Source organism: Sarcophilus harrisii, chromosome 6, assembly GCF_902635505.1.
Source record: "Sarcophilus harrisii chromosome 6, mSarHar1.11, whole genome shotgun sequence".
NCBI classification, from domain to species: Eukaryota; Metazoa; Chordata; class Mammalia; order Dasyuromorphia; family Dasyuridae; genus Sarcophilus; species Sarcophilus harrisii.
In genome coordinates, this window is record NC_045431.1 from 2,650,199 (window position 1) to 2,675,220 (window position 25,022).

General features: G+C 46.7%; 1 protein-coding gene across 4 annotated transcripts in view; it reads right to left on the reverse strand.

The window, feature by feature from the left end:
* The window catches only part of SLC2A9 (solute carrier family 2 member 9), a 172,063-nt gene that overhangs the window by 70,390 nt on the left and 76,651 nt on the right, over window positions 1–25,022 (reverse strand). For all 4 annotated transcript variants that reach the window (XR_004230192.1, XM_031942313.1, XM_031942312.1 and 1 more), the window contains one exon: window positions 5,236–5,423. Coding sequence is in view for 3 of the 4 variants with exons in the window: in XM_031942313.1 (XP_031798173.1) it covers window positions 5,236–5,423 (188 nt within the window). In the remaining variant the exon portion in view is untranslated. The remainder of the gene's footprint in view (window positions 1–5,235; window positions 5,424–25,022) is intronic.

The following is a 25,022-nucleotide window of genomic DNA, read 5'->3' on the forward strand; positions in this document are numbered from 1 at the left end:
TTACCTATATAATTTATATACCATCACTCCCCTCTCCCCAAGAGACTAGCAGCTGCTTAAAAGCAAGGACTGTGCCATTTTTCCTCTTGGTGACCCATGACTGAGCAGTGCCTTGTGCACAGCAGTAGCCTGCTAAAATCCCATTATGCACAGACGCTAAAGCATTTCCGTCTGTGGGTGTGGACAGACGGGGGTGGGGGGGGGGGCACAAAGTTCAGGTTGTAGAGGCGGTCTGTCCTTGTGATGGGTCACTGCTCGTGGAGCCAACAGCTAGTGCAGGTCACTGCAGGTGACCCTCACGGAGCCCCTGGAGTCTCCTTGGACACCGGCCTCGTCTTTGGCCAGGCTGCCCGTGCGCTTGAATTCACTTGCATGACAATCAGCAGTTGGACAGAGCATTCCTTCTCACCGGGGCTGGGCAGGGATCAGAGAGATAATGGAAAGGAACGACTCCGAAAACAGAAAGAGGATGGACCCTTCCCAAGCTGGAGTCCTGCCCAGTCCATCTTTCCAACGGCTCTCCCTGGTGCCTGTGGTTATCAGATAACCCTAGTGCACCCATACACGACTCTCCTATTTCCACAGGGAGGCAGATCACAGGCCCACTGCACCTTGGGAAATGCTTTCTTCTCCCTGATCACTAGCTCTCTAAGCAGGGCAAGGGAGAGTGGGACAATCTAGACTGGAAACTGTGACTCGGTTCAGCCCAACATTTAACCAAGACGGTTGACTGTAGCAGCTTATCCTAGGGACGTGAGGCCCACTAAGACCAATATTTCTTTTTTTTAGGTGACTAACTCTTCATCTTCAGATAACCCTTCCTCATCTTATACTTGTACAGTCACTTTTCTGAACCTTCTTCCAAAACTGCGGATTCCTCAATTTTCCAAATCTGACTATGAAGGAGATCGAATGCCCTCTTGTTTAAGGATTGTCTCATATCTTGAGGAATCCTGGAAACAATCTGCATAAAGCAAGGAAGTACTCCGTAATCTTTTGTGTTTGTATGTACTGATAGAAAAATGTTTTTATTAGTTCAGAGGCTCTTAACTTGGGAGGCTACAAACTTTAAAAAAATTGGTAACATTTCAATAAAAATTGTTTTCCTTTGTAATCCTCTATTTAAATAAAGAAATTTTTCCTAACAGGGATCTATAGATTTCGCCAAAGGCGTCCATGACACTTACATACACACAAAAGGTTAAGAACGCCTCACAAATATTTTGTCTATTTTGGATAAACTATCAGTATTATCTAAATATAAAAAGGGAGGCAGTGTGATGTCTGCCATTACCTAGTTGTGTGACTTTGGAGAGCTCATTTAATCTCTTTAGGATTGGATTTCCTTGTTTATAAAAGGAGAAGAGTGAAATTGTTCACCTACTCAGGAACTAGGCCCCAGTTTAACCGTGTCCCAATAGAAGTAGATCTATAGCTCCCAACAGCAACCAAAATAACTGTCTGCACCGAGAAAAACCTGACAGATGTATAGAATCATTCTTATGTGTATTTGCGTGTGCATGTGTGTGTGTATGTATATGTATATGTGTATGTGTATTTACATTTATGTCTAACAGTAGCCATCTCTAGGGTGGGGAAGGGGAGGAACAAAAAGGGGGAAGGGATTTGGTCGATAACTTTGTTCTATCTGTCAGAGGAAAAGCGAATTGTACACAACCGAGTTGAGTTTTGTGGGCAATTGTTTTTATTTGGAAGAAAACCCCAACTACTTCTCAGTTCTATTTTTTAACTACCAGTATCTATGATAGCAAAGCTACCGCACTAGACAGCGAGCTTGAGAAGCACATTCTCCAGCCATCCCACAAACACTGAATTAATCAAATGGCAAAGAGATGGCACCTCCGCGATCCTGTGCATTGGAAACCTGTCCCCATGTTGGCTGGCCCTCCCAGGAGTCCATTCAGCTCCTGTACCAGTAGCCAAAAGCAAATGGAGCTCGGCTGGTTGTGGGCAGTGAGGGCACTTTGAATCCCCAGGGCGGGGCCTTCCCTTAGCTTCAGTGCTGGGGTACAGCCCCAGCCCCTTGTCACAGAGTTAGCCAGAGAAAGGGGAGGGGGAGCAGTGGCAGCTCAGAGGAGCCGGGGGCCCAGCTCTCCGCGTGAGGCACTACCTGGGGCCCACAGCCTCTTGAGAGGCTCCCGTTTAAGGTCTCCCTCTTCCTTTTCCTCCTTTGTACGACAGGCTGACGGATGATGACGTCGAAAGTCCTTGCCATCTGGCTTCTCAGTGAGTGTTATCCCCCACGTGCCAGACACCAAGGACATGGAGAAAGGCCAAAGATGGTCCCCGCTCTAATGAGGCGATAACATGCGATCAGAGAGGCCAGAATTCCCAGGCCCAAGGGGCCCGCTTCCTGGAGAAGAAAGATGGGGTCCCAGCTGGGGCTTGGGCACCGGGAGCCCACTGCCTGCTTGTCTGCTCTGCTCCCAGACCTCCTCTCTGGGCTCCTGAAGTCATTCTTTCCCTTTGCCGGCTGCAGAAACGGGCACCTCGCTGAGGAGAAAGGTCCCCGGCTGCCCCTGGCACGGCCTCACCTGGTACCGCCACTGAGTAACTATGGTCACGGAAGTCACTCCCATCCCACTTTATCCCCAATAAAGAGATGAAAATGACCTGAAGCTCCCTTCTCTTGCAAATCCCATGATTTTCTGAAAATAACTTGGGGTTTACATGGCAAAGCAGAATAAATATTAGACAGGGGGGTCCAAAATCTGAGTTCTGGGGTGAATCAGTGGGGTGAGTGTGGGCAAATTCTCTGAGTCTGTTTCTCCGTGTATAAAATGCCAATGATAACTGTGCTTCCTAGCGTACAGACGTTGTGACAAAAACCTTTTATAAACACTCAAACACATCACAGAGACGGGAATTAGCTTGTGATTCATAACCAAGAGCAATAGAGATGGCATTAAGCTGGGTGATACACAACTGGACAGAACGCCCCAAACTTGGGGCAGTCAAACCTCCGGTGCCAGAACCAAGAACTGGGCCTCTGCCTCGTCTCCCCACCAGTGAAAAGAATCCCCGGGAGCATATCTGTCAAACAGTCCATAAAGCACAGGATCGAATGGCGGCGAGTCTGGGAAATCACAGATCGACTTTTCCCTTTCCTCCTTACAGTCTGCCCCAGGGCAGAGGTGACCTTTACAAGAAGGTGGGGACCGGCACCTGTACCAGAAACAGAGGCCAAGACAGACACCGCTGCTGGGTGGTCACCCCTTAAAGTTATTTTAAGCTCACTGTGCATAAAGGCCTCCAGCCTCTCATCCCCCCAGAAAAGGAGAAAGGACCCAAAGAAGGGCCCAGATGGAGGGAAGGCTCCGGAGGGGAAGAGAAACGACGGCTTCTTGGGCTCATTATCTTGGATCAGTTCTCTGAGGGCTGATGCTGTCTTCAGCACACGGAGCAACGAGGGACCGGCTGTCTAAGCAACGCAACTTGGGGGTTCCTCTTAAAGCAACATATAAACAGCCACCCTTGTTACCTTTCCACTGGTTTAGACTTAAAGGCTGCACAGCGAGCAGTACAAGAGGCCGAGCGCCGGGTGCGACTCCTTGTCCGGCTCTTCGCCGAGAGCGCAGACACAGCCCTGGCTTCCAGGACACCCTGTTCTGCATCCGCTCTCTGCCTTGGGTCACTCCCACAGGTGCCCCTCGCTGCCCCTGCCTCTTTGGGGCTCCATCTCCCCACTTTCGACTGCCAACTCCTTGGGGGCAGGAACTGTCTTTCTTTTTATTTGCTGTACCCTGGCACACAGCAGGCACCTACTAATGTTTGTGGGATTACTTGGTGTGAAACGTTTGTAATTATAGGTGTGGATATTTTTATAGCACCTAAAAAGCTCCGGGATAAGTATGTACCATCCATGTGTAAGAACACCTGCACACCAAGCCCTCAGCTCCGACACATCTATGTGTACACAGGACCAAGGCTGGTCCTTGTGAGGCGCTACGTAAATATTTGCACACACTATGTGCAGATGCGTGTATGGTAGCGACACGGGGACTCATAGGTACACACATGGATCCACCTTGCTCCCAGGGCCAAGCAGAGCACAGGGACATGAAGCACTCTGAGAACCAGTGACTAGCATTTCCATAGAGACTGAAGACTCACAGGCCGCTCACCAATATTATCAAATCTTGTCCCACGTTCGCTCCTAGGGTTGAGATTCGGGCCGAGCACGGAACGCCCCGTCTGGCGCGCTTCTGCGATGCGCGCTCCTTTCCCCCATTCTCCCGACACTGCGGGCCCCAGGCTACTCCCCACGGTCATGGGGCTGAAGCGTCTGCGGCCAGATTTGACTGAACCTCTTCGAGCCGAAGGTCCGTCGCCTCAAGTGGGTGGACCCCGGCCTTCCCGACCGCAGGTTCCATCGCAGTGCTGCGCAGCTGCAACCACGATCCCCCTCAATCGCAGCAGCCGTCCAGGCTCGGAGTGGCTGGGCCAGGTTGCGCTGAGAAGAAGTTTCCTCTCCTCCCCTGGACAGGCGAGCGCTTGCCTTTACCAGCGAGAAGGGGACAAGCTGCGCCATACGCTCCTTCAGAGGGGCCCCTTCAGGTCAGTCCTGACAACGCCAGGTCCTGTGGGCAGTCAGGCTCCTCCCTGAGCCTGTTCTCCGAAACTAGCTCTCAGCCTCAGCTTCCCAATCTGTAAAATAGGGCCAGCGCCAACTTCACACTCTTGTTCTGAGGGCATTCCATAAATACTGGCTATGATTTTTCCCTGTCATCTCCACAGCACAGCTCACATTTCCAGAGTTCTTCAAAGTTTAACAAGCGGCTTTCCAGAGAGCGCTTTGGAATAGGTGGACAAATGACATGCAGCCCATTTTACAGATAAGAACACAGAGCTGCTCAGGATCACACGGTCCCAGAGCTGGAGCGACAATCTGCATCCTTCCCTACGCGGCCTTGACTCAAATGTCAGCTCTTCAGGTCTGCCTGCTTCCACCCCATGGATCCAGGCTCCAACCTCCCCGCCTCCATGGTGAAGAAGCCCCAAGGAGTCAGCTCCTTGGCCCATCTAGACCAGCTTTTGGAGGCAAAGGTGGGGAAGACATCGAGCTCACCCACGGGGTCCACAGAGGGTCTCCCGTGTCTCCTGCCCACCTCCTGGGCACATGACAGCTAAAGCCGTTCAGGAGAGAGCTCCAACCCTTCTCCCTCCCCTGGGAGCAAGGAAAGGTGGCCGGGTGGGCACAAAGGCCCGGCTTACCGCATTCAGGCCGCAGAGCTGGTAGCAGGCCATGGTGATGACCACGGTGATTATCTGCCAGCGGGCCGAACGCTGCTTCACGAGCTCCCAGACCGACACCAGGCGGATGTTCCTCTGAAGCCGGATCTCGGCAAGGGCCTCGGCCATTTCCTGAGATATGTCTGCTTTCCCAAGGAATGTCTGAAAGGCTGAAAGCAGAAAGGGGCAGGTGAGAGGCTCAACTCGGACTCCAGGGTCCTACTCCTAGCTCTTCCTCTGGCTGGGTGGTCTTAGGGAGAGAGGGAAGAAGGGAGGAAGGGAGAGAAGGGAGAGGAGGGAAGGATGGAAGGAAGGAAGAAAGCCAGGAAGGCAGAAAGGCAGGAAGGAAGAAAGGAAGGAAGGCAGAGAGGGAAGAAGGGAGGGAGAGCGGAGGGAAAGGAAGAGGGAAGGAAGGGAGGAACCGAATAAAAGGGGAAAAAGTATCCCATTTTCACACATTTCCAACATGTATCCTTTTTTTCCTATCATATTAGTCAAACTGGTATATATGAGGTGGTACCTTCAGAGTTATTTTTATTTGCATTTCTCTAACCAATAGTGACTTAGAACATTTTTCATAGACTATAGATAATTTTAATTTCTTCAACTGAAAACTGCCTGTTCATATCCTTTGACCATTTACCAATTGAACAATGACTCGGACCCTTTTCAATCTGACTCAGTTCTTTGTTTTTGAAAAAATGAGGCATTTATCAAAAAAAAAAAATACTGACTATAAATTGTTTCCCAGATTTCTTCTTTCCTTCTAATCATGGCTGCATTGGGTTTGTTTGTGCAAAAACCTTTTTATTCAATATAATAAAAATGATTACGTTTGCATTTCATAATGCTCTCAATCTCGTGATCATAAATTTTTCCCTTCTCCATAGATCTGAGAGATAAAGTATTTGTTGGTCTCTAAATTTTCTCATGGTATATAGCCCTTTATATCTAAATCATTCCTTGTTTTGGCCTTTTCTTATTATACAATATGAGATGTTAACCTATGCCTTGTGTCCGCCATATTATTTTTTGGTTTTCCCAGCAGTGTTTGTCAGAGCGAGTTATTAATTGTATAGTGTTAGATCTGGGATGGCTTAGCAACTTCCCTCTGCACTTTTTTCCCATTAATTCCTTTGATATTTTTGACCTTTTGTTCTTCTAGACAAATTTTATGATTATTTTTTCCTAGTTCTATTGGATAGAATTTGGCAGTTTTATTGGTATAGTACTAAATAAGAAAACTGTTATAAGCAAATTGTCACTTTCTATTATATTAGCTCTCCCTACCTATAAGTAATTGATATTTTCCCATCATTTAGCTCTGACTTTGTATGAAAAGCATCTTATTGTGTTCATATAGTTCCTGGGTTTGTCTCGGCAAGGAGGCTATTGTTATTGTTCTGGTCAATTATGCTGACAGATTTTCTAATGTTGGGCCAGCCCATGTTCCTGGTATAAACCCCACCTGGTCATAGGGTTTTGGAATTATTCTCTAAATGTCTGAGAGAATTCACTCATAAATCCACTAGCTGGGGAGATTTTTGTCTCTTCTAACACGAATCTTCCAAGACCCTCTTTCTAGGGTTTTGTGCCCTTTTTGAGTACTTAGATTCGTGTATAGGAACAATATATTCATTCATTCATTCATTTCCTAAATATTTAATAACTATCCATGATGTTCATCACACTATGCTAGAGACTAGGAAAGACATAAAGATAAATTACATGAGCCTAGCCCTCAAGGAGTTTATAATTTAGCAGAGACAAAAAAGCATCTGCTCAAAAATGGATACTACAAAGAGTGTGGAAGTGCAAACTGCCATGAGATTAGATAACAGAAACATGGCTTCCAATGGGATGGCAGCCACGCCATCTTCCTCCACTTGCCCTTGTCTTCCCTACTTTGGTTTTATCTGTCTGGCTCCATTGCTCTTTAACACTCACTCATTTGTACAAAAAAGGCAATTACTGTGCACTGCTCTTCTGAAGGCATGAACATCAGAATGGATCGACTACATAAAAAGCAAGACTCTTCATAAAATAAAATATGGTGCAACTGATATTTAGTTCAGCAAATTAACCAAGTGACGAGCCTACTACATCCCAGGCAGGATGCTGAGTCCTGGGGACCCGCACACACAAGCAAAAGCACGTTCTCTGCTCTCAGGAAGCCAGTCTTATGGCAGAGACAGCCCGCAAACAACTACGTACACAAGCGACACACAGCATAAACTGGGGACAGTCTTAGAAGGGAGGTGCTCAGATTCAGTAGGGCAAGAAAAGGTTTTAATAACAATCATAATAACTAGCATTTGTGAAGTGGATTAAAGTTTGCAAGGTATTTTATGTAAAATCAGATATTTCATTTTAATCTTTATAAAAACCCATGAAGTAGCTATTGTGATCTTACAAATGGGAAAACTGAGGCATGCAGTGGTTGAATAAGTTTCCCAATCACCTAATAAGTGTCATAGGGGAATTCAACCTCTGAACTTCTTGACTCGAGTCCAGGGCTCTATCCATCGGACACTTCCTATACAACTCAGCTTGCTAGTACGTCCAGAGCTTGCTTTTCCCTCACCTGGCCCAAAAGCACCTGAGATCATTTCAGCAGCACAATGAGGCATCCGACGGCTTCAGTGAAAGATGACGAGTATATGTTGTATTTTAAAATACAGACAGCGTATATACATTAGAGGGCCAATCAAATGGGAACATTTAGTGCAAATACTAACCACGTCAACCTTACCTCACCCCCAAAAAGTAGTTAGAGAGATTAAAGAACGTCCCCTAGGAGCTTGCACAGACCCTTGGAAAATGAGAAGGTATTCCCATAAATGAAAAACAATTCCACCAAAATGACTGCAGCACCCTCAGTGCCTATGGAATTGACCCAAACAAAAGAAGACGTCATTTAATAGCACACTGAGTGATCTGATGGCAAAAGAGCACTCAGCTCAAATAACTACAAGCCTAGAAAACTTATGGATGTCAATCAAGTCCAAGTCTTACTTCCTAGAAATACAAGAATAAAAAGAAAGAGAGCAACCTAGGAGGCCACATCTGCCTCCCTAGGTCTCCTTTTTAATCTTCCCAAGAGTTCTCCAGATTCTTGGACCTCCCGTACTTCAAGAAGTAAGCTCGTTGCCTCATCGGGCATTTTTGCACCAAAACAGGCTGCTACTTTTTAACAGTTTGGTAGATGGGCTTGAAGAGCAGTTCTGGCGCAAACAAATGGCATCCTATTAATAGGCCAGAATCTCCCTTTTCAGCAAGGCTGGGTCTCATCACCTCTGGATGGGTTTTGGAGGGTTTGTGCCTCTCCTGGAATAATCTTGGAAGCCCCCGGTCACCTGGAAGCTATTTGTCAGTGCAAAACAAGTGGCCAAAGTGCAGAGGGCAGGTTTTCTCAAGACAGTAAAGACCACTATCAATAAGGATCATTGGTCAATTAGGATTGTCCGGGAAGTGTGCTAAGGGAAGCCTTGGGAGACAAGAATGGGAAAAATTCCCTGCTCTCAAGGACTCAGATTCTAGTAAGAGACACACATGTGAACAAGAAAAGACAGACCTGAGGGAAGGTCATCTCACAGGGGAATCACTAGGAGTTGGGGGGATCAGCAAAGGTCTTCTCCAGAGCCAGAGAAGCTGAGAGGTGAAGAGGAAGAGCAGGTCAGTTATCAGTGACAGCCCGGACAAAGGCGGGGAGGTGGGAAGGGCTGTGCTGCGGAAAGAACTGCAAGATTACAGCTTCAGAGAGTGAAGTATAAAAACAGGACATGTGGGAGCAAGCTCAAACACCAAAGGACTTCTTTGGGTCATGGAGGTAGCAGAGAATCAGTGGCACTTATTGAAGGCAAAGAGCGGAAAGCAGGGAGAGAGACCTGGGCTGTAGGAAAATCACTTTGGCAGCTCTGTGGCCACCTCTAGGCTTGCGAGGGAGAGTAAAAAAAGGGAAAAAATTACACAATAACTATTATATTTTTTAAAAAGAATAGCAAAATGGACATAGTAGATTTGCAGTTTCCTGTTGATTATATTGTTTAATCCCATAATTTTTGTTTTAATCCCATAAATTAAAAATAAATGTAAGGGCTGTATTGATTTAGGGAGAAATGAGAACCATTAGAAGCCTCCTGCTTCTGTCCAGGTAAGAGGTGATAAAGGACTGAAATAAAGCAGTGGCCATGTGAGCAGAGAGAAGGGCGTGTATCAGAGATCTTCAAAGAGAAACGATGAGATCTGGCCATCGGGGAACTCGCTGGGGCGAGCCCAAGTCAGCATGATCCCAAGCTGTGAGCCTCTGTATGCAGCAAAAGGGAAGTTTGGGCTTTGTAGAGAAGGTGAATGGCTGGGGTTCAGCCGCCTCCTGGCATCCAGTCTTGAGCCAGGCGAGGGACCGGTTACGGCTGCAGCGCTGGCGCTCAGGAGAGAGACTGGGGCCGACACACAGAGCGTCCACATCAAGTCCATAACTGAAGGCGTGGCAGCTATGAAATCACAAGGGACAAAGTATACGGGAAAAGGACATAGCCTAGGATGGGCTTTGGAGGATGCAAAGGGAGCATATGACGTAAGGATGAAAACTCCCGTCTTCCAGATAGAAATGATGAGTGATGCTGATGACAGAGTAAAAACACAAGACAAACTGATTGCAGAATACATTTTGTGTGTAGAGTATATTTCCTGTTGTGGAGGAAAACTACAGAATGGTTTGTTAAGTTAAGTTGCTCGAGTTACACCGCACCGAGTTCTCCACATCCAGTACAGAATGACAGTTAGGAGTTGGCTTCAGTTATAAAGCACAGAATGTTAGAGCCTAGAAGAGCTTTCAAATCTAAAACCTGGACTGTCAGAGCAGGAAAGGACCCAGGAGGGAGGGAGGGAGAGAGGGAGGGACTGGCTTCACTAAGTTAATAGCAGAAAGATGGCCTAGGAGATGGAGAGGTGGCAGACAGTCAGAGCCGGTCACCGAGTCACAGATAAACAGTCATGAAGATCACTGATTCAAATATTTTAGTTTAACAAAGATTAAGTGATTTCTCCTCATCTCTGAGAACACATTTTAAACAGTTAGACTTTCTACATTACGACTTAAACTCAGCGTATCGTGAGTCAGCATGAAAAATTAAATGGGAATTTGGGGGGATTTTGCAGAAGCTACAGATGATATGCAAAGGCCTATAGACAACACAGAAAAAAGTTTAGAAACTCGGAAATGCATGAAGCACATGTATATTCTGGTATAATATCAACATGTTGAAAATATGCAAACATCCCCAAAAAGAAGAACAAATTCAGAATTCTTTTCTGGTGGGAAGGGAGGGCCGAAAGATCTTATGTAGATTTTCTAGACTGCCAGGGTGTCGTGCCCTCACTCCCGTGACGTGTCAGGTTATGTGAGGAGAATAAGCTACAAAAAAATCAGATCCACAAAGATCGAAACGCCAGGATTTGGCGATCGATGAACTCTGTGGGGCGAGCCCAAGTGAGCATGATCCCAAGTTGTGAGCCTCTGTGATTCACAGGATGACAGCGGTGAAGGGGAAGTCTGGGTTTTGTAGAGAAGAAAAAGTTGTATTGTGAATCACGGGGTTTCAGCTACCTACTAGAATCCAGTCTCGAGCCATGCAAAGGACCAGTTACGGCTGCAGCGCTGGCACTGGAGAGAGATTGGGGCTGGCATATAGAGCGTCCACATCAAGTTAATTAATTGAGCACAGGGCAGCTAATGAAATCACTGAGAAGTATATAGGTAATTCTTAGAGAACTAGAAAAACGAGAATCTTCTAAAAGTAAAGCCTCTGTGCTGAAAGGTTTTTCAAAGAACGAGTGTGCACCCAATTCAAATGATTCAGTCCTTCTTCAAAGTGACAGTGAAATCTATCAGTCTCAGAAAGGATCTGTAGGCTGTTCCTTGAGATCGTATTGAGCTCTTAATTGTAAAACCCTGCACAGATGTCCAGTCTATGACAGTTGTCTGGTTAAAACCTCCTGAATTACCTTATCCTGGGAGGCAGGCTTTAGAATGGGAAGTTAACATGCACTACTCTTGCATGAATTCTCCTACAGGGAAATCTGACTTGTAGAAGCCAGCGCAGCCACTCCATTCCCAACAGTCAGCGTCATGCTCAAAAACACTGATTTTCACAACAGGGCACATGAGGTTGCTCCTTTCTAAGCAGTGAAGAGTTGCTAGAAAGCCTCCAGTGTTTTGAAGAAGCAGGAAAAGCAGGTTGTACTTAGGGCAATGCACAGGAAGAAGAGTTCACCCAACGCCTTGGAAATGAAATAGCAATGACAAAAACCACTTTTCTGACGGGAGCAAAATCGCACTGATCCAATTAGACAGACCAGTGACGGGAGGTTAAGGTTGCGCTGTGGGCCCAGTGGATGAATAGCATACATGAAGCTTCTACAAGGCGCCCGGGATACAATTACGGAAGAGAATAGCCGCCACTTTTAGGGAGCTCGGGTTGGGGGGTGGAGTTGGGGTAAGTGATCGTCCTATCTGGGGGAGAGAGGGAGATCGGGGAGGATGACAGGCTGCAGAAGGCCACCGACCGTGGGGGAAGTCTGGGTGGGGTACAAGGGAACCTGCCGACAGGGTCTGGGTGGGCTCCCCGCCTCCCCGAAGGGCTCTGGGTCTTCCTGAGGAGTCGGGGCGGCGACAACCATGGGGAGATGAGGCAGAGGGACAGCAGGGGGCAATACAAGAGTTTATGTGGCCCCCGGGGGCGCAACACACCGGGGAATGCCGCTTAAGGGCGCGCGGGCGCAAGGAGGGAAGGCCTTGGAATAGGGGCGCCATTCCCGGCCACCCCCGGGAGCCCCCGCATCCCTTCGTGCTTCTCCACTAAGATGCTCTATTTCAATCGCCGCGGCCGGGCTCTAGAAAGGCCCGCACATGATGAATTGTGTAAAACGTGAACCAGCCTTGGGGAGACCTCGCTGAAGCTCAGGGAGGACACGGCCCGTTAGGTGGTTCAAGCCCCAGCGCGCAAAAAGAGCACGCGTCAAAGTGGCCAAGAGACGCCTGGGGAGGGGGAGGGGTTGCTGTCGCTGAGGGGCTTGGGGGGGGATCGTGGGGGAGGGGCGATCACCCCTGAAAAGTCGGGTAAGGGAGGGGAGTCTTCACGGGCGAAATCCCATCACTTTGCAACTCGACGGGAAATGCGCGCTGCCGGCGCTAGAACCGTCTAAGCAGCCGTTGTGGCTGAGTGGTCCTCAAGGGCCACGGACCAAGCCAGAGAAGCCCGGGAGGGGAAGGGCTTCCAAGCCATCGGGTCTCCTCTAGAAAGGAGGGAGAGCCGAGGGCCGGGGAGCTGCTGCTGCTGCTGCCCCCCCCCGCCCCCCCCCCCCCGCGCAGGGTCTGGTTAATGGAGGCACAGCCCGGGGGAATGGAAGCCAAGGGGAGCAAGGGCGCGGGGGGCGGGACCAGCGCGCGCTTCGCAGCTCCTCGAGGCCCGGGAGGCCCAGACTCGGAGGCGGCGGAGGCGCGTTGATGACGCGGACCAAGCCCGAGCGGGCCGCAGGGCCGGGGCTAACGGAGGCCGGCGCGGCCGGCTCTGGTCGGGGGGACTAGGCCCGGGGGCCTTTCCGGCCCCAGAGCGCCCGCCTGTGCGGCCCTTGCACTGCCTTGTCAGCGCCGGCAAGTACCTTACAGAGCGCGGGCTCCCAATCCCCCGCCTTCCCCACGGTGGGCGGGACCACGGGCGCGGCCGGGGCCGCCTCCCGCTTCTCCGCCCCCCGCGCTCCTCCGACCAGCAGCCCCAGCAGCGCCCGTGGTCCCGCCCACCCAGGCCGGCCGCGTGCTCGGGGGCGGAGCCTCGGGGCGGGGGGGGGGGGAGGCCTGCGCCGCCGGCTACAGGGGTCCTTAAAAGCACGTGCTTTGGTGGCGGGAAGGTTGGGTTTTTAATAAGGAAAAACCCGGAAGGAAATCAAAACTCCTCTGCCTGGTGCCCCCGCCCCGGGCCACACTGTGGGGGGCGCTGCCCGGGCCGGCTGCCGGCACGGTTTACGGAAGGGGGGAGGGGCGCCTTCTTCCCCGAGGGCCCTTGCGCAGCCGCCCGGGCTCCAGCCCCCTCCCCTCGTCTCCCCTCTTGTGCCCTGGAGCCGCCCCCCCCCCCACCCCAGCCTCCTCCGGCCTTCAACTACAGTGGCTCCTCTGGGCCCCACGGAGGGGCCGGCTCGGTTATTGCCCTACAAATCCCATCCTCAGTGGCGGCTGGAAGCTGGGGCGGGCCCCTCCCGGGGTGTTTCAGAGGAGAAAGCCGGGGTGGGGCAGCGGGGCGGGGCGCGGCGCCCCCCCCCCCCCCGGGCGGGGGACAACCTCCGCCTCTGCCCCGTTTGCTCATCTGTAAAATGAGCTGGAGAGGAAAATGGCGGCCCTTCCAGTATCTCTGCCTAGATGACTCCAAGTCGGGCTCCAAGGGCCGCGGCGGCCAGCGCGGAAGCTGCCCCCAGGGCGAGGCCTCTCCCGGACCCCGGGGCCCGACCCCGGGGCTGCCCGCGGCTCGGCTGCGCCGGGAGGGTCCGGAGGCGGCCCCGCCCCGTCTCCGGGCCCGCAAAGCAGCCTGGGGCCCCGGGGGCCGCCCGCAGCGGCTGCCTGGGCCAGCTCCGGGGCCGGGCCCCAACTCCCTCATCTGTGAAATGGGGACGCTGTTCCCCGCCTCGGCCTGGGAGGGTCCCGGGAGGCAAAGCCTCTTCGGAGCATGGGGGCTGCCCGCGGGGCTCCTGGCGGCGCCGGGGAATTGCCAAACGGGGCCTGTTGAAGTTGGGGGCGCAAATCCCAGTGACGTCAGTCAGACAGCAAAATGGCCCTTTGGGAAGCCGGAGCCCGGGACGTCCTCCCACAAAGCAAAGCGTGGCCCCTTAAGGAGGGGCTTGTCCGGGAAGCCCCCGCCCCCCCCCCCCCCCCCATACCCGCAAAAATAGCCCTGGAAGGCGCCCGGTGGGCCTTCCCGGTAACTCTGGGAGAAAGGCGCGCTATCATTAGGTGCGTTTTACCGAGGAACCCAGCGGGAAGCGGGGTAAAGTGACTTTCCCAGCATCACACAGCCAGACAGTAAGTGTCTGAGGTTTATAACTCAAGTTTTCCTGAATCCAAAGCATTCACACACTCTCCATCACCCTTAGCATCCCGCAGGGACCTGTGGGCCCAGCGGCGGCCGATTTGAAGGCTGTTTATTAAGGCCTCTGACACATAAGGCATAAAATAGAATAGTGAATAAATATGAATAGCGGAAATGGCTGCCTTCGGGGCGCTAGGGTCTCGGGAGGCGGGGAATGTGTATCCACGTGGTCCTAAGGCGTTCTCAGAGGGACCTGAGAACACTATGCAAGCTGAAGGGAGAGTGTGCCGCTTGCACACCCATACTCAAAGGTTTGCCTTTGCCAATGAGGCAATTCGGAGGGGAGAAACGTGTTTAAATCAAATATCGTAGCAAATAAAAGGACAAGAAAAAGCCAGCCCCCGCCCCCATCTACACAGGGCCTATAGAAATAGGCCACCCCAGCTGGAGGGGGACCCAGAGGCAGTCAGGGCTTGTGCTGTGCTCTGCGCCGGAGCTGGGATAACCATGATAGATTATGGGCTCATTTAGGCAAATGGCTCCCTGCAGACACTGGGCAGCAGGGACCCGTATAGTTTACACGGACCCTCTTGGTTGAGGGACAGAAAACAAAGATTTCGCCAACACCCGTCTGAACAAAGTGGTCACTTCCCTACCGATAGACAAGTCTAAGTCAAAAATGTGGATGCTGATGACTTCACTGTTCCAATAGGAGCTGCTTTTGCGAATCCGCTGGGAAGAACCTGGGGAGAGAATCCTCTCGGCCCTGCCTCTTAGGCAGGCCCCAGGTTATCAGGGGTTCGGGAAGGAGAAGAGTCTTGGAAGATGTAAACAATTGGGATCTCAATAGGAATTCAAAGTCACAGCCTAGGCTCAAGCCTCCAAGTCTTTGGTCACAGTGCCATCCTCCCTGACCTTGAGTAGCATTAGACACAGGCAGTCTAAAAAGAAATCGGCATCCTCACCCTAGAGCACTCTTCTGGATTTGTTCATGGCCTGAAGGGACAGGCCGCCCCCCAGACCTCTCTCCCTCCAAGAACTTCGGCAGCTTTTGTGAGAAGAGGGAAGGGAGAGAACAACAAACACAGCAGAGAGGTAGGGGGAGGCTTATAGGAAGTGACACAAAATGAAAAAAAGAATGCACACACAATGACCAAAACAATATAAAGTTAACATAAAGAGGCGAAAACCCCCAGCAAACTCAAATCTCTGTTCAGTTACAAAAGTCAATGTCAAACACAAAAGCGCTTCCTTCCTTCCTGATCGTGTCGAGGTGGCTATCTGGAGGCTTGTTGGAAATGGCCTAGTAACATCAAAATGTGTGCAGAAATTTTAAGTCCACTGAGAAACTTAAAAGCGCAGTGTGTTTCAACATGTTGCTCAGTTATACTGGTTTTTTCCTCTTGATTTAAAAAAGTATTTGTTATGTAGGATAGCTCCCTGGAGTAATGAGGTTGAACTCTGGCACCAGATGTTGGGGTTAGGCAACAAATGATAAAAGTTGGGACCGCGTGATGAGGTTCAGTCATGTGACAGATTCACAGTGGCTTTCTCCTTGCCAAAAGGGACATTTACTCATGAGGTAATGACAAAATGAAGAGGTGAACTAATGATCTGGAGTGGTGAATGTGAAATAGAGCTGGAAGAGGATATAGTCAGCAAGGAAAGGGGTTCTAACAATTAACAATGGAAAAGACAAATTCCCCCCTTCGTGAGGGGGGAGCATGCCCCTAACTGGAAGGCTAAGTCCATAGAGTTGTTTAGCACCCTCGACAGCATGAAAGAAAAGACAGCGGGAGGCGGAGCGCTGTGGCAGGCTCACCCAGAAGGGGTTCGGCAAAGATGGCGCTCGCTATGGACTGATTTATAGGGGAGAGCTAACCAGAGGGTCTGACATCCTAACTGGTTTTCGGATTAGATGCGGTGAAGTGGGATCAACCAAGACCTTCAAGGGTCTGAGCTGATCCCCGCTGCCCTGGGGGGGGAGAGAGGGAGGGAAGTAATCTTATCAGCACTTCAGGCTTTCTCTGCTAACCAAACCTAATGGTCCAAGACTCCATCAGGAGGGGGAGGAGAAGGGATACTGGGAATAACTATGATGATATAAAAATAGAATATATAATAAAAACATTTAAAAGATAATTTTAAAATATACATTTTTTTAAAAAATATATATGAATATCTGCTATTATAAGATTCACTAATTAGATTTTAAACCTCTTCAGGGCAAAGGTTATGTTTTATACTTTCTTAGAACCTTAGTTCCTACATAGTGGGATCTCGATAAATGTTTATCAAAACTAGGTATAAATGAAAGCATATCAGTCAATGTCCCAGAATTTCAGTCTCCAAATTATATTGTACTAAATAAAAATGGTGCTGGAATAAATCTCAAGAAATGAGTTCTCTTCTTCTTTTAGGTCCTTCCCAAACCTAAATTTGCTCTGATTCTGACTTTTATCCCAAATCTCGTGTTAACTTGTTCTAGGACAAATACTGAATCTGTCGATTTTTAAAAGGGGTAGTGAAAATACTAATGCTACTTACCTTTTTAATAGATTATTTTGAGTACCAAACCAAATATGATCATCAGTATAAAATTGAAAAATCACATGCAAATATAAAAAAAATGATTGAGTATAATTGCTATTAGCTTTCATATAAAACAGAGTGTGCTAAGTATGGAGCAGTATGAAGACAATTAGCCCAGGGATCTAGAAATATGACCTCTTTTATCTGTCTTTTCTCATTTGCTCTGGGAGTTCAAACCAATCATTGAACCTCTTTGGGCCTCCAATGTAGTCATTTATCAAATCAAGGAGTTAAACTAGAGGGTGTGTGTGTGTGTGTGTGTTCACTCTATGGGTTGTTTTTCCCCTAACTTTGCCAGTTAAATTTAATTTACTAGATTCCCTCTAGTTCTTACTTTCTACAATATTGTTCAGCTTTGATTTGATAATCCATGGTCAGTTTGTTTAAAGGTCCTTTTCGCTTCTAGCTTACGTCTTGGAAGTTTCACTCCACTGCTAACTTTTGGCGGCTTTACCAAAGTGATCTGTCCCTTTTCTTGTTTCAATTTAAACCCATTAGTTGAGCAGCTAGTTAGCAGTTTTCCCAAGCACCTACCTTAAATGGCTTAGGTGTTTAATTTTAAAAAATGATCAAGCCATTTTTAGGGGCCCAATGGAGGAAATTCAGACCTACAAGGTACAATGAAGGAACCCACATCTCTGTTTGGTTCAGTGAAGCTTCAGCAGGAACATATAAAACCTGCCCTAGTATCAGCCTCCAACCACACCCAAGCAAGTGGTCCCCACCAGGCAAAGGGCCGGGAGGATCCCCAACCAGGACAGAATCCATACATCTTTGATGGATTCAGCATCACCACCACATTATGAGTCTCATTCTGGGTCGAAAAGTTGAAAGGGGGCATTTATGAGCACAGTATATGAGTGATAACTGGATTTTTTTTCATTCTGTAAACAAAATTAATGGCAGAAAAAAATCTGCGACATATAAGGTGATGGAAAACTACTGTATTTTGTCATCTTTGCGAGTCTGATGAATGTGAAGTTGTTTGAATAAGCACTTCTCATGTGTTCCTATGCTTGAATTTCTTGATCGAAGGCCAATCCTGGAGTCATTGCCCCTTTTAGCCTTGACTATCAGACTCTGGTCAGAGATATTTGCCATTCCTAAACCGCTTCCCTTTCCTACAGTAGGTGAATTTTTTTACTTAAAATTCAAATGCACATCCATGTTTTCACTTCATCCTATCGAATAAACGTCACATGATCCTTCTCCCTTGGAAGTGGGAAACCTGGTTCTGTGTTACTGTTCATTTGTATTCCTGTCCACATGATAATGCCTATCTGAGGACGACTTGAAAAAGGCATGAGAATAAAATTAACATTTTCCATCTGAAAAGAGACCCTTGAGGGGTCTGGCTCACTCCTTTGTGGATCTGGCTGAAAAGAAACCATTACATAAATCAGACTTTCCACACAGGAAGAGAGACACATACATCCTAAAGAGAGGGACAAGAAAGTGGTGCTATCACAGAACTCACAGGCTTTAGGTTTCTGAGTCCATGCATTTAACAATCTTAATCAAGTGACTACTATTGGCAGTGGAAGAGATTCATAGCTTTTTAAACTGTGGGTCACAATCCAATATGGGGTCTCACAACTGAATGTGGGGGCAGTGAAAAATTTGTCAACAGTAAAAGGTATCAAATATTCAGCAAGATTTAATTCTTTATGTAAAAACAAATAAGCATATCCATCGCAATAGATATATTTTTATGAACACCAAAAATTGTTTTAAAATAAATTTCTTTCTGATTTATTATCAGTGAATGTTTGATTTGTAGACCTATCTTACATCCCTATATGCCCAAGGGTCATGTAAAACTTTCTCAGATGAGAAGGGGGGGCAAGTGGATCAATTAAGAAGCTTTGGCCTAAGTAGAACTCAAGGTCCTTTCCGGCAAAGAGCTCACAGTCCGATAAGCATCCATGATTGATAAGCAACATTTCTTTCAAAAATTCATTGGAGTTGAGTCAAGAAATAATTCTGTAAACAAAGTACTTCTGTCTGCTTCCATTTTCCCAGATAGGGAATAGTAGTAATGATATCTACACTACAAACTCTTCAGAGTTAGATCACTCCCTGCCATTTGTCCCTGTGTACAGCTGAATAAAAGTGGAGGACATTAGGCAGCCCTCCTGATTGGGGTCCTCCCTGCGGCTGGGCAATTCTACCATCATCAATTCATGCTCCCTTCTCTTTCTAACTTTCTTCCCTCCTCAGACCTCTCCCTCCTCTCACTAAGAACTCCCTGTTGTCCCCTCTCGCTCATCATACCCAAAGCTTGTGTCATGTTCCCCTAGTCTATGCATCTCAGACAGGCAAAGGACTCACTCCTTGCCAAACCCACCGTCTCTGCTTGTTTACGTGATCCCACTCCATCCCATCTCCTCCAACTGATGGCCCCCCTGCTCCCTGCTCTTTCCAATCTCCTCTTCTCGAATCTCTCCTCCTGTGTACAGACAGACCCATGCCTTCCCACTGGCTTAACCTTCTGCCCTCCCCCCCCCTCATTCTGTAGCTTTCCCTTCTCAGCCTCTTCCAATACGATTTCCAACCTTGGCCCTCACACATCACTGAGGATCAGAGTTGCCATACCCGTGGCCTTTGCTCAGGCTTCATGCCCTTGACCTCGCGGGAGCCTGGGAACCTGCTGAGTAGCATCTCCTCCCTGACACTTTCTTCATGCTAGCTCTTAGAACGCCACTTGTCTCCTGGTTTTCCTCCCACCTTTCAAACCACCCCAGCAGGGGTTAAGGGGGAAGCTGACATGCATCTGCTGATGCTGAGGCTTGATCAAAGTTGGTTCGTTCAAAGGTCATTCCCACATTTCTGGCCAGCACTGTTTTTCCTGGGTTTGCTCTACAACCCTATACAGATGTCCTATGTTAGATAGCATCAAAGTTTGGGTTTGGGACATTATTTTTTCAAGAAATCTTTGATTTTCCTCAGGATTTTGTTTTAGTCTAGCCCCCACAACTGAAGGGGGTTTGCCTGTTTGGATTCTTCACTTACATTCTGACTATTTGGCAAGTCGAATAAGCTCATCATAAAGAAGAAACAAAGATAAAGGTTCTGTTAACTTATGAAGATGAAGAATATTTCTGATATCATAAGCAGAGAATTCTGTTGATTCCTTTCAATCTTTTCCATTTTCAAAGGATTTGCAGAGGATGTTTTTTAAACATTTATTTAGCATTTTATTTCCCCCAATTATATGTAAAAACAATTTTCAACATCCATTTTAAAAAGTGAGTTCTAAATTCTTCCCTCCCTCACCCCCCTTGTTGAGAAGGCAAGCAATTTTATACATAGGTAGTCATATTTCCATATTGTCGTGTTGTAAAAAAAAAAAAAAAAAAAAAAAAAAAAAAAACTAAAACAACCCAAGTATAATAAAGTTTTTTTTTTTTAAAGTAAGTTTTGATTTATATTCAGATTATCAGTTCTCTGGGGATGGATAGCATTTTTCATTATTAGTCTTTCAGAGTTGTCTTGGATCATTGTATTGCTAAGAAGAGCTAAGTCATTCTTAATTAATCATCTTATAATATGATCGTTATTGTGTACAATGTTCTCTTGGTTCTATTCATTTCACTTTGCATCATTTTGTGTAGGTCTTTCCAAGTTTTTCTGAGAACATCTGGCTCATCATTTCTTAGAGCACAATAAATAGTATTCCATCATAACCAGAGACCACAATTTGTTCAGCTATTCCCCAATTGTTGGGAATTCCTAAATTTCCAATTCTTTGCCACCAGAAAAGAGCTTCTATAAATGTTTTTGTACCTCTAGGTCCTTTTCCTATCTTTTAAAATCCTTTTTGAGATACAAACATAGCGATGGTATTGCGACTAGTAATAGTTTTTAAGTTAAATTAGGATATGCATGATTTTACAGAACTTGGGCATAGTCACAAATTGTTCTACACAGCGGAACATATCTGGATCAGTTCATAACTCTACGAACAATCCATCAGTGTTTTGGTTTTCCCACATCCATTAAACATTTGTCATTTTCCTTTTTTGTCCTATTGGCGGCCGATCTAATAGTTGTGAAATAGTCCCTCAGAACATTTGTATTTCTCCAATAATGATGAAGAGCTTTTTTTTCATGTCACATATGGATAGTTTTGATTACTTTATCTGAAAACTGACTTCATATTTTTGATCATTTATCAACTGTGGATTGGTTCTTGATTTTACAAATTTGACTCAATTCTCTATAAATTTGAAAAATGAAGCCCTTATCAGAGAAACTTGCTTCAAATTTTTTTTTCAGTTATGACTGCTAACTGTATTTCACTCTATTATATGCTCCCTGCTCCATTTATTCCTCAAAAATGCTTTTCTATGGGTAAGATTTGGATTTGTTGAAAATTGTATATGATTGTATATGTTATTCCCTCTTTGGACCAATCCTGATTAAAGAAAGATTCATGCATTCCCTGACATCTACTTCACAGTAAAAGATCCTTGTTCTCATTTCTAAATTTTATTTTTAGATATTTTTATCTTATCATATTCAACTCACACTTCTGTCCTCTCTCTCTCTATATATATATATACTCCTAACTGCTCTAATAATTAAAGTCCTTAGGAGCTTCAAGTAATCATATTTCCATATAGGAATGTAAAGAGCTGGATTTCATGAAGTCCCGTATGATTCTTCCTTCTCTTGAGTCTTGTATTTGTATTTTTATTTAGCTCTGGTCTTTTCATCAAGAACACTTGAAAGTTCTCTATTTCAATGAATATCCATTTTTCTCCCCGAAGGATTATAGTTTTGCTGGGTAGGTGAGTCTTGGCTGCAATCCTAGCTCCTATGCCCTTCAGAACATCATCTTCCAACCTCTCCAGTCCTTAATGCAGAAGCTGCTAAATCTTGTGTGTGTACATGATGGCTGTGGCTGCATGATGCTTGAATCGTTTCTTTCTGTCTCCTGGTAATAATTTTTCTCCTTTATCTTGGAGCTTTGGAGTTTGCTTATAATATTCCTGAGAGCTTTCATGTTGGGATTTCTTTTAGGAGGTGATCTAGGAATTCTTTTGATTTCTGGTCCTAGAATATCAGGGAAGTTTTCCTTTGATAATTTCCTGAAAGATGGTGCCTAGGCTCTTTTTTTTTTTTTTTTTTTTAATCACAGCTTTTAGGAAATCCCAATAATCTTTAAATTCTCTCCTTTGTTTCCAGGTCAGTTGTTTTCCAGTGAGAGATTTTACCTTCTATTTTTTCATCCTTTTCATTGTGTTTTGTTTTTTAATGTCTCATAGAGCCTTTAACTTCTACTTACTCAATTCTAATTTTTAAGGAATTATTTTCTTCAATGATCTTCTACACTTATTTTTCTTTTGGCCAATTCGGCTTTTCAAGGCATTCTTCTCACTGGATTTAACCATTTGGCCTAGTCTGTTTTTTAAAATATTATTTTAAATTTTGGGGGTGGATGCCTTCTTTAAAAAAAAAAAACAACAACAATCTGTACACTCTTTTTTTCATGATTTTTTGCATCACTTTCATTTCTCTTCTCAATATCTCCTCTCTAGACTTGATTTTCAAAATCCCATTTGAGCTCTTTTCCATATCCTGAGACCAGTCCATACTTTTTGGGAGGCTTTGGATGTGTAGGAATTTTGACGTTTATCTTCTTCTTAGCATGTGTTTGGATATTATCACCACCACAACTTTCTGTAGTCAGAATTTTTTTTTCTGTTTTTTCATTTTCCTACCCTATTTCTTGACTATTAACTACTAAGGTGGAGGGGGGGCTCTGCTTGTAGGGTGGAGGGTGCATTGATTGTCCCAAGCTTCAGGGTTTTTGTGTACCTGTTTTCAGAAGGGACCTTCAAGTTTTCAGTTCTTCCAAGGTGGTATGGTCTAGGAGAGGTATGTTTACTACACTCCTGGCTGATGTTCCGGTCTGTGGATGACCAGAGGCACTCTTTTCTGCCTTAGAACTGTGAGGAAGGAGAGGCTGCGAGCTCTGGAGTGCTGGTGCTCCTCCTGATTGTGGCCTCTCCAGCCAGAACTGTGACCTTGAAGGCAGAACGGGCAAAGCAAAAGAGTCTTCTCTGTAATCTCGACTTCTCTCTAGTTCTTGGATCCTCTTCCTATCTGGGAGTCACTGCTGCTCCTGCTGCTTCAGTGGCTCTCAAGGCCTGTTCCTGGTTTGCTGGGGCCCAGTCTGCACTCATGGGCCTTGCTCACGATAGACCTTTCCTTCTAACCTTCTAAGGTGCGTTGGGCTAAGAAACGGTTCCATCCCACCCTTTTGTGGGATGTGCCGCTCAAAAATTTGTTTTAGGGCATGATTTAAAGGTGTTTGGAGAGGTTCTGGGGAGAGCCCAGGGCACTCACATTTGCCATTTTGGTTTTCCTCGTTTGAGCGCAGGGCACTCAAATCCCCCATTTTACATTTCCTCTTTTGAGCGCAGGGCACTCAAATTCGCCATTTTGGATTTCCTCGTTTGAGCGCAGGGCACTCATCCCCCATTTTAAATTTTCTCTCTTGAGCGCAGGGCACTCACATTTGCCATTTTGGTTTTCCTCGGTTGCTGAGTATTTTGACTCTGTTTTTAGTTCCATTCACATGGCAGGATACCCTGCATATCCAAGGCTTGGCTTTCGAAGTCTGAGGTACATTATTTTCTAATAATGAGGGGCTTGCCACCAGGGGTATTTTTAGCAACGGGAGCAAATTCCACACCAAATAAATGTAACTTTCCATGAAGTTTCTTGTGCCCACATTGAATGACCATGGCTTCCAAACAAGTTTTGTGACAAGCAAAGGAGCACGCCACACATTCTGCTTCATGCAATATGACTAAACTCTCAGGATCCCTGCATTTGGATGGAGTCTTCAGCTGTCATAACTTTTGACTTGAGGGCATTTCTAAATGGTCAGGGGAACTGGTAATTTCAGGCACATGCTCATTTTAAGCCAGTCTCAGAAAAAGAAGGTGGTTTTCTTTCATCTGGGTCATCAGCAGAAGACCTAGTCCCCATTGATGGTGTCTGAAGAAACCTGCATTAAAATTTCCTAGCCTGGCAACAGGAGCATCCGAAGGCCTCCGTTCTTGTCCTTCACATTGCACTACCTTGATTACCAACTAATCATGATCTGAAGGGGGAAGCCCCCCCCCACCCCCACCCCTGACCGCTGGGATATCAGTGCTCTTATAGGGCTTCTTTATCTCCAGTTTTACAGGATGATAAACAAACCTGCAATATCCTCTGACGAATGAAGCGGACGGTCTCCGGAGTTCTGAAAGACATTTCCATGTGATCTATGTTGATTATTTGTTGATCCCTTATTGAAAAGTTCATCAATTTTTGAATTTTCCAAAGAACTAGATCCTTAGGTGAAGTTTTTGCCTTCACAAATTCTGCAAACTTTCACCTGGGGTCATATAACTTGGCATTCTCACAGAGATACTCGTAGTTAATGCGAAGAGAGACAACCTGCCTAGAACGTGTCCATGGAGCTGAACCGCTTCAGCTTTAAGAGTTAGATCACACTGGAAAACAAATTCACAGAGTTGTCTCCAAATTTCGCTTTGGGGGGGAGATTCTGGGAAAATGAGGGAGCCGATCAGAAATTTCCAGGCTCTCCAGATTTCCTCCAAAAAACTCCCCCAAATCGCCACAGAATGAACGCAGAGCAGCAAAAATAAAAGAGCCTCTGGAGGCTGAGGGTTGGGCCTGAGTGAATTGTACACAGACCCCGTCCTGGCCAAATCCACTGGGTCAACAAATGGCTTCATTGGAAAGCAGGCGAGGACTTTTACCTCACCAAATTAGATGTGAGGAAAGTTTGCTGAGGAGGGAAAGACTGAAGTTCTCCTTCCCTCCTTCCCCTCAACCATTTCCAGAGGCTATCCATGTGAGCCTAGTAGTGCTGACCAGGCCCTCGGCCATGGATGGGAGCACTGAGCATATACGAATGTGGTACTGCTGGGAACAATATTTTGGGGCAGCTTGACTGGGGGTCCTAATGGCGATGTAGAAAAGGGAAAGGAAGCCTTGAGGTTGAGCCCTGGACAGAATTCAGAAAATACAGAAATTCAGAAATAGTGGGGCCGAGGATAACATTACCCACAACTT